Source organism: Ranitomeya imitator, chromosome 1 (genome assembly GCF_032444005.1).
Source record: "Ranitomeya imitator isolate aRanImi1 chromosome 1, aRanImi1.pri, whole genome shotgun sequence".
NCBI classification, from domain to species: Eukaryota; Metazoa; Chordata; class Amphibia; order Anura; family Dendrobatidae; genus Ranitomeya; species Ranitomeya imitator.
In genome coordinates, this window is record NC_091282.1 from 37012460 (window position 1) to 37024966 (window position 12507).

The following is a 12507-nucleotide window of genomic DNA, read 5'->3' on the forward strand; positions in this document are numbered from 1 at the left end:
TAATAAGCAGAACACTCGGAGGAGGAGACAGGAGCTGACCCATCACTGCCATCATCTGTACTCCACATCAGTACGTTCTGATAAGCAGAAAATTCAGGAGGAGGAGACAGGAGCTGACCCATCACTGCCATCATCTGTACTCCACATCAGTACGTTCTGATAAGCAGAACATTCAGGAGGAGGAGACAGGAGCTGACCCATCACTGCCATCATCCGTACTCCACATCAGTACATTCTAATAAGCAGAACACTCGGAGGAGGACACAGGAGCTGACCCATCACTGCCATCATCTGTACTCCACATCAGTACGTTCTGATAAGCAGAACATTCAGGAGGAGGAGACAGGAGCTGACCCATCACTGCCATCATCCGTACTCCACATCAGTACATTCTAATAAGCAGAACACTCGGAGGAGGAGACAGGAGCTGACCCATCACTACCATCATCTGTACTCCACATCAGTACGTTCTGATAAGCAGAACATTCAGGAGGAGGAGACAGGAGCTGACCCATCACTGCCATCATCTGTACTTTACATCAGTACGTTCTGATAAGCAGAACATTCAGGAGGAGGAGACAGGAGCTGACCCATCACTGCCATCACCTGTACTCCACATCAGTACATTCTGATAGGCAGAACACTCGGAGGAGGAGACAGGAGCTGACCCATCACTGCCATCATCTGTACTCCACATCAGTACGTTCTGATAAGCAGAACATTCAGGATGAGGAGACAGGAGCTGACCCATCACTGCCATCATCTGTACTCCACATCAGTACGTTCTGATAAGCAGAACATTCAGGAGGAGGAGACAGGAGCTGACCCATCACTGCCATCATCTGTACTCCACATCAGTACGTTCTGATAAGCAGAACATTCAGGAGGAGGAGACAGGAGCTGACGCATCACTGCCATCATCTGTACTCCACATCAGTACGTTCTGATAAGCAGAACATTCAGGATGAGGAGACAGGAGCTGACCCATCACTGCCATCATCTGTACTCCACATCAGTACATTCTGATAGGCAGAACACTCGGAGGAGGAGACAGGAGCTGACCCATCACTGCCATCATCTGTACTCCACATCAGTACGTTCTGATAAGCAGAACATTCAGGAGGAGGAGACAGGAGCTGACCCATCACTGCCATCATCTGTACTCCACATCAGTACGTTCTGATAAGCAGAACATTCAGGATGAGGAGACAGGAGCTGACCCATCACTGCCATCATCTGTACTCCACATCAGTACGTTCTGATAAGCAGAACATTCAGGAGGAGGAGACAGGAGCTGACCCATCACTGCCATCATCTGTACTCCACATCAGTACGTTCTGATAAGCAGAACAGTCAGGCGGAGGAGACAGGAGCTGACCCATCACTGCCATCATCTGTACTCCACATCAGTACGTTCTGATAAGCAGAACATTCAGGATGAGGAGACAGGAGCTGACCCATCACTGCCATCATCTGTACTCCACATCAGTACGTTCTGATAAGCAGAACATTCAGGATGAGGAGACAGGAGCTGACCCATCACTGCCATCATCTGTACTCCACATCAGTACGTTCTGATAAGCAGAACATTCAGGCGGAGGAGACAGGAGCTGACCCATCACTGCCATCATCTGTACTCCACATCAGTACGTTCTGATAAGCAGAACATTCAGGAGGAGGAGACAGGAGCTGACCCATCACTGCCATCATCTGTACTCCACATCAGTACGTTCTGATAAGCAGAACATTCAGGATGAGGAGACAGGAGCTGACCCATCACTGCCATCATCTGTACTCCACATCAGTACATTCTGATAGGCAGAACACTCGGAGGAGGAGACAGGAGCTGACCCATCACTGCCATCATCTGTACTCCACATCAGTACGTTCTGATAAGCAGAACATTCAGGAGGAGGAGACAGGAGCTGACCCATCACTGCCATCATCTGTACTCCACATCAGTACATTCTGATAGGCAGAACACTCGGAGGAGGAGACAGGAGCTGACCCATCACTGCCATCATCTTTACTCCACATCAGTACGTTCTGATAAGCAGAACAATTCAGGATGAGGAGACAGGAGCTGACCCATCACTGCCATCATCTGTACTCCACATCAGTACGTTCTGATAAGCAGAACATTCAGGAGGAGGAGACAGGAGCTGACCCATCACTGCCATCATCTGTACTCCACATCAGTACGTTCTGATAAGCAGAACATTCAGGAGGAGGAGACAGGAGCTGACCCATCACTGCCATCATCTGTACTCCACATCAGTACATTCTGATAGGCAGAACATTCAGGAGGAGGAGACAGGAGCTGACCCATCACTGCCATCATCTGTACTCCACATCAGTACGTTCTGATAAGCAGAACACTCAGAGGAGGAGACAGGAGCTGACCCATCACTGCCATCATCTGTACTCCACATCAGTACATTCTGATAGGCAGAACACTCGGAGGAGGAGACAGGAGCTGACCCATCACTGCCATCATCTGTACTCCACATCAGTACGTTCTGATAAGCAGAACATTCAGGAGGAGGAGACAGGAGCTGACCCATCACTGCCATCATCTGTACTCCACATCAGTACATTCTGATAGGCAGAACACTCGGAGGAGGAGACAGGAGCTGACCCATCACTGCCATCATCTGTACTCCACATCAGTACGTTCTGATAAGCAGAACAATTCAGGATGAGGAGACAGGAGCTGACCCATCACTGCCATCATCTGTACTCCACATCAGTACGTTCTGATAAGCAGAACATTCAGGAGGAGGAGACAGGAGCTGACCCATCACTGCCATCATCTGTACTCCACATCAGTACGTTCTGATAAGCAGAACATTCAGGAGGAGGAGACAGGAGCTGACCCATCACTGCCATCATCTGTACTCCACATCAGTACGTTCTGATAAGCAGAACATTCAGGATGAGGAGACAGGAGCTGACCCATCACTGCCATCATCTGTACTCCACATCAGTACATTCTGATAGGCAGAACATTCAGGAGGAGGAGACAGGAGCTGACCCATCACTGCCATCATCTGTACTCCACATCAGTACGTTCTGATAAGCAGAACACTCAGAGGAGGAGACAGGAGCTGACCCATCACTGCCATCATCCGTACTCCACATCAGTACGTTCTGATATTAATACTGGTAAAGTCAGGAAAATAGACTGGAGAAAATTACAGGTACAGGTACATGCAATTTATTTATTTATTTATTTTTACAGAAATTACGACAAATCCCCAATAATGAGAGTTGCAAAGTTTTAAGTTTTCATGCTGGACAATTTTTCAATTCTGGAAAAAAAAAAAAAAGTTACTCTTTAACAACTTCCGGACTGCCCATAGATTTTAAACATCTGGGCAGACCTGTATTTCCTTTATTTCCCACACAAAATCGCTTAATATCAGCAAAATATAAATTAAAAAAAGTCTGAAAAAATCAGGTTCTACACATCACAAAAAAAGGCAAAAAACATTTGAACATCCGAACAAAACAAATTTTGACAGTTCTTTAAGCCTAAAAAAATTTGTATGAAAAAAAAATTGAATGGAGGAAAATGGCTGGGTCCTCTGGTCCTCCTCTACTGGTTATTATTATTATTATTATTATTTATTTATATAGCACCATTGATTCCATGGTGCTGTACATGAGAAGGGGTTACATACAAGTTACAAATATCACATACAGTAAACAAACTAACAATGACGGACTGATACAGAGGGGCGAGGACCCTGCCCTTGCGGGCTTACATTCTACAGGATTATGGGGAAGGAGACTACAGGATTATGGGGAAGGAGACTACAGGATTATGGGGAGGGACTGGTTCAAGGAGTTCTCAATCCCCCTTTGTTAGAAGCTTTTTCTGACCATCGATTTTGTGTCCACCCTATCAGCTGTGAGGTGTTTCATTTCCCTGCAGCGCCACCACAGGACAAACAAATTATTACAGAATATCTATTAAAATTAAAGACCTGTCTGCATAATGCAGAGTCCTCCAGTAAGAGAGACCCTCGTTGTAACTGCTGTCCGCAGGCAGGATGTAAAGCAGTTAAATTAGGGTCCTAAACATAGAACCAAACAACCCCTTTAAATGCTTCATATATTTTTATTATATGTATTATCATTAGTATCATTATTATTTGTAGAATTTGTATTTATTAAAAAATATTTATGTATTAATACTATATAGTATATATATTATTGTTGGTACTAATATTTTTATTAGTAGTATTATATATTATATGAATTATTTGAACTATTAGCATTAACTAAAGTTATAGTTATATGTATTATTAGTATGAATATCTATTTTTTATTAGGATTTTAACACTTCTTTAAATTATTATAATTATATGCATTATTAGTATTTTTTTAGAATCATATACATGTATTATATGTATTTTTTTATTGTAATAATATATGATTCCTGTTACTATTGTTACATGTAGCCTTTGCATCCAGCCATTTCTGTGATCACATAAACCATTTATCATCCATCTGAACTACAAGCTGCAATTAACCTTATTAAAATGATTTACTCCTACATGAAAAATTACAAACGTCAAAAAAAAAAGTGCTGGCTCTCTACTTTCTATACTTTCCTTTATAATCACGTGTAGAAACGATCAGATAATTAATTTTGAATTTTCTATTATAAATCGTTTTTTAATTGACCCTCGTGTCACCAGGACTTTGTGTTTGTGTTAATTTATGTTACATATTATAAAATGTACATCCAGGAGTCGAGGAAATTCTACATCTCCTACCAAGAAGAAGACCCAGGTCATCCCTAATTGTGACGTGCTTGTATGTGACCCCAGAATCCTCCTGGTTTTATTATGTGATAGAACATAACTAATAATTATAATACCGGCAAAGCAAATTTCATCGACAGCATCAGGAGGACAGAGACCTTAACAGAACTCAGCCATTATAAGTCTGTGTGGTCTATTTACCACCATGCATATATGATCAAAGGCATATTTTCACATTTTAGGGAATGTTTTGCGACTATCCACATAAAATATCTTAGAATATTACAGTTCTCACTCTGGCAACTAAAGCCACAACTTCCTAATTTATGTAACTCACTTGTCAGCTTTGCTGTATAGACTGGGGCTGAATAAGCAGAGTCATCTCATTATGACTAACGGTCAAGGGTGTTAAAAACCAACATATTTAATCCTTCTTTTCCCCCAAAAAATGTAACTTTCAGGAGGTTCCCATATACTGGTGAGTCTGGCTATTTGTATGACCAAAATTTAATTTCTTTATGAACATTACCAATATTTCTGATGAGTGGTATCATCCAGGTTCATGCACTACCCCGACAACCCCTTCTCAATCCCTACGTTCCCCTTTATATAATAATACCTATGCTCAACTTTGGTGCCAGTACTGTTCCAGCAGTGTCTGCACCAGCTCTCCCAGGGCTTGCGCAACATTGTTATGTCATGCAATCCCTGCTGCCAATCGTATCTGGCTTCATTGTCCTCTCCTATGGATATAATTGACATCCAGAGGAAGTGGGAGCAGCAGCTCTGACTTCTTCCAAATTTATGTGATTTGTCTGTAGTTGGGGAGAGTGAATCCAGCACTGATTGGCCACAGGAATTGCGTGACACAATGCCATATGAGCCCCGGGAGAGCCAGTGCCAACAGCACTGGAACAGCGTCGGCACCGGAGGTGAGTATAGGTGTTATTTTATAAGGAAGGGAACATAAGGATTGAAAAGGGAACCAATTTAAGACATTTTGTTTTTGCGTGCAAATGGGGCTTCATACATGAAAACAGCTTGTAATGTCATTCTCCAAGGATATAATATTGAAAGTGGAAAAAAGACGCCAAGATCACAGCAGATTGTGATACAAGGCACGTTGACTTTATGATCCCCCGAGTGTGTTATTACATGGAATCTCACTCACGTTTTACGTTTGCCCATTATATCCCAACATTGCAACTAGTGAAGGGCGAACCCGAACAGTAAAGCTCGGGGTCCCTACCGAACATCTACTGTTTGGGCACGGACCCCAAACATGGACTTCTCCATGAAGTCCATGTTATTGTTCAGGTTCGGAACCCCAAAACGCGAAAAACACCGGCGGCTCTGTTCGGCGGTAAGATCATTATTGACAGCGAGGTAAACAACCGATGTTCGAGGGCTCCATTCATCTAAATAGGGTTTTGGTCAGGTACTGTTCTGGTACCCAAACCAAACTTTTTTTAACTGTCCAGCCGAACCTGCCGGACCCGAATACCCAGGCGTTCGCCCATCACTCATTATAGCTAGAGGGAATCTGAGCACATATGAAAGGTAGAATTCATTTCATGTAATGTCTATTCCAGTGTTCGGCATCTTGTGGGGAAGGCGTGCAACAAAGAACCGTGCAGTGTGTGGACACCGATAATAACCGGACTGTGAACAACAGTGATTGCGCCAAAGAACCAAAACCCCAGGAAAGTCATCCGTGCAATATCCAGGAATGCTCTAAAGTCTCAGGTAAGTTACAAGGAGAGATGCAAAAAACAGAACCGCAGCATGTCGTCTCCTGGGCTCTCTCAGTTGCGTGCGTGCCTCATCTACATCTCAGAAGCTTGTATGTCCGCTCCAGTACAATGCTGAGCTGCCATTATAAATGTAAGTCTAAGGTCCCACCATTAGCATTTGGGAAGTTTTTGATGTTGCAGATTTTCTGCACCAAAAGCTATGTGAGGTTACTCGCGTTATTTTTAGTGTTTTTTTCTAAATGCATGTTTATCTCATTTTTTTCATCTCTGGTTTTTATCTCTTTTTGGCATGTCAAACGCTACTTTGTTTTTTGATGCTTTCTGTTATTTAGCGTTGATAAAACTGTATTGTACTGTAAAATGCGGATTAAAGGCATTTTTAGTGCTTTTCTGCTGCGGAAACACAATTATAATGCATATGAGTTTTTTACCTGCAAATTTTCCTCATTGATTCAAGTCTTTGGGGAAAATCTGCAAATAAAACACATATTTGCCGCAAGAGAAATTAACATCTTGCGGATTTCAAAATCGCACCGCAAGTCAGTTTCCACAACATTAATAAAAGCATTGTAAACATGAGTTACAGTGGGGCAAAAAAGTATTTAGTCAGTCAGCAATAGTGCAAGTTCCACCACTTAAAAAGATGAGAGGCGTCTGTAATTTACATCATAGGTAGACCTCAACTATGGGAGACAAACTGAGAAAAAAAAATCCAGAAAATCACATTGTCTGTTTTTTTAACATTTTATTTGCATATTATGGTGGAAAATAAGTATTTGGTCAGAAACAAAATTTCATCTCAATACTTTGTAATATATCCTTTGTTGGCAATGACAGAGGTCAAACGTTTTCTGTAAGTCTTCACAAGGTTGCCACACACTGTTGTTGGTATGTTGGCCCATTCCTCCATGCAGATCTCCTCTAGAGCAGTGATGTTTTTGGCTTTTCGCTTGGCAACACGGACTTTCAACTCCCTCCAAAGGTTTTCTATAGGGTTGAGATCTGGAGACTGGCTAGGCCACTCCAGGACCTTGAAATGCTTCTTACGAAGCCACTCCTTCGTTGCCCTGGCGGTGTGCTTTGGATCATTGTCATGTTGAAAGACCCAGCCACGTTTCATCTTCAATGCCCTTGCTGATGGAAGGAGGTTTGCACTCAAAATCTCACGATACATGGCCCCATTCATTCTTTCATGTACCCGGATCAGTCGTCCTGGCCCCTTTGCAGAGAAACAGCCCCAAAGCATGATGTTTCCACCACCATGCTTTACAGTAGGTATGGTGTTTGATGGATGCAACTCAGTATTCTTTTTCCTCCAAACACGACAAGTTGTGTTTCTACCAAACAGTTCCAGTTTGGTTTCATCAGACCATAGGACATTCTCCCAAAACTCCTCTGGATCATCCAAATGCTCTCTAGCAAACTTCAGACGGGCCCGGACATGTACTGGCTTAAGCAGTGGGACACGTCTGGTACTGCAGGATCTGAGTCCATGGTGGCGTAGTGTGTTACTTATGGTAGGCCTTGTTACATTGGTCCCAGCTCTCTGCAGTTCATTCACTAGGTCCCCCCGCGTGGTTCTGGGATTTTTGCTCACCGTTCTTGTGATCATTCTGACCCCACGGGGTGGGATTTTGCGTGGAGCCCCAGATCGAGGGAGATTATCAGTGGTCTTGTATGTCTTCCATTTTCTAATTATTGCTCCCACTGTTGATTTCTTCACTCCAAGCTGGTTGGCTATTGCAGATTCAGTCTTCCCAGCCTGGTGCAGGGCTACAATTTTGTTTCTGGTGTCCTTTGACAGCTCTTTGGTCTTCACCATAGTGGAGTTTGGAGTCAGACTGTTTGAGGGTATGCACAGGTGTCTTTTTATACTGATGATAAGTTTAAACAGGTGCCATTACTACAGGTAATGAGTGGAGGAAAGAGGAGCCTCTTAAAGAAGAAGTTACAGGTCTGTGAGAGCCAGAAATATTGATTGTTTGTTTCTGACCAAATACTTATTTTCCACCATAATATGCAAATAAAATGTTAAAAAAACAGACAATGTGATTTTCTGGAATTTTTTTCTCTGTTTGTCTCCCATAGTTGAGGTCTACCTATGATGTAAATTACAGACGCCTCTCATCTTTTTAAGTGGTGGAACTTGCACTATTGCTGACTGACTAAATACTTTTTTGCCCCACTGTATATGTTCTTTGCTGAAACTGGAATACACTGCATTTATTATGCACAGAAATACACTGCAGAAAAAAAAGCACCAAATGGTGCCTTAGCCTAGTGGACAGAACCAGCGCTTCATCACAGGGACCGGTAGGTTTCCTGTGCAATTAGTGCATATGCACAGTGCTCCGAGTGGGGGGGGACCATCCTGTGTACACAGGAAATCTTACCTCTGAGGGGGAGGAACCATCCTCTGTATACAGGAAATCTTACCTCTGAGGGGGAGGAACCATCCTCTGTATACAGGAAATCTTACCTCTGAGGGGGAGGAACCATCCTCTGTACACAGGAAATCTTACCTCTGAGGGGGAGGAACCATCCTCTGCAGACAGGAAATCTTAGCACTGAGGGGGAAGAACCATCCTCTGTACACAGGAAATCTTACCTCTGAGGGGGAGGAACCACCTTCTGCAGACAAGAAATCTTAGCACTGAGGGGGAGGAACCATCCTCTGCACACAAGAAATATTTGCTCTGAGGGGGAGGAACCACCCTCTGCAGACAGGAAATCTTAGCACTGAGGGGGAGGAACCATCCTCTGCACACAAGAAATATTTGCTCTGAGGGGGAGGAACCACCCTCTGCAGACAGGAAATCTTAGCACTGAGGGGGAGGAACAACCTTCTGGACACAGAAAGTCTTAGTACTGAAGGGGAAAAAACATCCTCTGTACACAGGAAATCTTTGATCGTAAAGTGAAGAACAATCCTCTGGACACAGGATATTTTAGCTCTGCGGGAGAGGAACCTTCCTCTGGCCACAGGAAGTCTTAGCTATGACCCGGGAGGAACCATCTTCTGGACACAGGAAGACTTAGCTAAAACAAGGTCCAATAGTAGAGAAGACATACATCCGCACTGCTCAAAGGTCCAACTCAATGACCGTATTATAATATCGGTCTAGCACCACAGAAAGTGATACTGGCTGTATGAATCCTTTACACCTGAATCAACGGGGTGCTGCTGCCAGGAAAAATGTGTGCAGAATCCAAATGGCAAAAAAGAAAAAGTAGGCGCGCACTTACCCTGTTGCGGTGAATATCACTTTATTAGGACATATAAACAAACGGATAGCAGGGAGGGATAGGGTCAGCCACGGACAACGATCATTTCGTGCTCTACGGCACTTCAACGGTCGACCCGTTGAAGTGCCGTAGAGCACGAAACGATCGTTGTCCGTGGCTGACCCTATCCCTCCCTGCTATCCGTTTGTTTATATGTCCTAATAAAGTGATATTCACCGCAACAGGGTAAGTGCGCGCCTACTTTTTCTTTTTTGCCACTTAGCTAAAACAAGTCCTACTGGGATCGTAACTGTATCTCTTTCTCCCATTACACAGACATAATATCACTCACCTTAGCCAATTACTTACTTCTATATCTACAGGTATTAATTCAGGGGAGGGAAACTCTTTACCATGGGTGGCAGAAAGCCTGATTTTTTATGTAAGTAACAGAGGGAATAGCCTTGGAAGCAGAAAACTACCTTTGTAAGTAATGTAATTCCCCCAAGTTCTGCTGAACCGTTACTCATCAAGTTGGCTCCGCAAAGAGGGAGGCTATTTTTAATAAACAAGTTTATATACCATCACTGGAGTGGAGTAATTCTTTTTAAAAGAAGTCTGGGTGGCTGGTCATTTCCCGATTTGATTGATGTCCCACAGGCTGGGTAGGTCACTACAAGCTCCCACCAGAAGCTTTTGGGATGTTTGGTGGACAGTACGCCTCTGCACATGTATTGCTGGTGTGTGATTGCGTACCCGGTCTATCCAGGAGAGGATGACTTCTCCGGAGAATAGCTTACACCAGGTCACCTTAAACCGACTTGGGAATAAAGCCTCCAAAGTTGCAGGAGAACCTGCTGGGAGCCCAATTCCTAATGACGGGTTCCTTTTAGATGAGAATACGCAAAATAGAGACGGGGAAAACAGATGAAACTTTTCACAATCCTTTGTTCTAGTTAACATCGGAGCCTTGTCCAGAACTAAATGTAATGTACATGAACTATATGTAAAGTACTTACCTGGAGTTAATTGTTCCACACTGCGGAGGTTCGATTATTACCCAATGTTCTTAATGACGATTTCAGTACAATATGTCCTCGGCAATTACATAAGGTAGTCATCCGGACTTTGCATAAGTAATGAGAACTGAGTCTGAGCAGGGATCTGTGCCTTATTAATATGAAGGACAGGTTTCCTATAGTCGGAACAGTGAAGGTCTATTGGATGGAAACATTGGTACTTATATACCATGTGCTATATTATTGGATTCCAAGTACATTACACTCTTATACATGTATAGATCTGTACCTACAGACTACGATTTCTTATTTCTCGACACTAATCCTCCCATTTTTTCACAATCCGAGCCACTAAGTCAAGGTTATCTCTGACATGGTCACCTCAATGTGAATTCTACCATATATTTACATTACATAACATAGTAACATAGTAACATAGTTAGTAAGGCCGAAAAAAGACATTTGTCCATCCAGTTCAGCCTATATTCCATCATAATAAATACCCAGATCTACGTCCTTCTACAGAACCTAATAATTGTATGATACAATATTGTTCTGCTCCAGGAAGACATCCAGGCCTCTCTTGAACCCCTCGACTGAGTTCGCCATCACCACCTCCTCAGGCAAGCAATTCCAGATTCTCACTGCCCTAACAGTAAAGAATCCTCTTCTATGTTGGTGGAAAAACCTTCTCTCCTCCAGACGCAAAGAATGCCCCCTTGTGCCCGTCACCTTCCTTGGTATAAACAGATCCTCAGCGAGATATTTGTATTGTCCCCTTATATACTTATACATGGTTATTAGATCGCCCCTCAGTCGTCTTTTTTCTAGACTAAATAATCCTAATTTCGCTAATCTATCTGGGTATTGTAGTTCTCCCATCCCCTTTATTAATTTTGTTGCCCTCCTTTGTACTCTCCCTAGTTCCATTATATCCTTCCTGAGCACCGGTGCCCAAAACTGGACACAGTACTCCATGTGCGGTCTAACTAGGGATTTGTACAGAGGCAGTATAATGCTCTCATCATGTGTATCCAGACCTCTTTTAATGCACCCCATGATCCTGTTTGCCTTGGCAGCTGCTGCCTGGCACTGGCTGCTCCAGGTAAGTTTATCATTAACTAGGATCCCCAAGTCCTTCTCCCTGTCAGATTTACCCAGTGGTTTCCCGTTCAGTGTGTAATGGTGATATTGATTCCCTCTTCCCATGTGTATAACCTTACATTTATCATTGTTAAACCTCATCTGCCACCTTTCAGCCCAAGTTTCCAACTTATCCAGATCCACCATTTATAACCACCCTCTGCTTTCTATCACTAAGCCAGTTACTAACCCATTTACACACATGTTCCCCCAGACCAAGCATTCTCATTTTGTGTACCAACCTCTTGTGCGGCACGGTATCAAACGCTTTGGAAAAATCGAGATATACCACGTCCAATGACTCACCGTGGTCCAGCCTATAGCTTACCTCTTCATAAAAACTGATTAGATTGGTTTGACAGGAGCGATTTCTCATAAACCCATGCTGATATGGAGTTAAACAGTTATTCTCATTGAGATAATCCAGAATAACATCCCTCAGAAACCCTTCAAATATTTTACCAACAATAGAGGTTAGACTTACTGGCCTATAATTTCCAGGTTCACTTTTAGAGCCCTTTTTGAATATTGGCACCACATTTGCTATGCGCCAGTCATTGATTTCCTAATAGACATTTTCTTATATCAGTAAAA

At 43.1% G+C, this 12507-nt stretch overlaps 1 protein-coding gene and 1 long non-coding RNA gene across 2 annotated transcripts in view; one reads left to right on the top strand and one right to left on the bottom strand.

Annotated features, from left to right (window-relative positions):
* Positions 1-12507, top strand: part of ADAMTS12 (ADAM metallopeptidase with thrombospondin type 1 motif 12) — a 601127-nt gene that overhangs the window by 562081 nt on the left and 26539 nt on the right. The window contains exon 23 of the mRNA XM_069745983.1: positions 6365-6518. Coding sequence (XP_069602084.1) covers positions 6365-6518 — 154 coding nt within the window. The remainder of the gene's footprint in view (positions 1-6364; positions 6519-12507) is intronic.
* The window catches only part of LOC138660464 (uncharacterized), a 148229-nt gene that overhangs the window by 129620 nt on the left and 6102 nt on the right, over positions 1-12507 (bottom strand). The gene's annotated exons all lie outside the window — the stretch shown is intronic.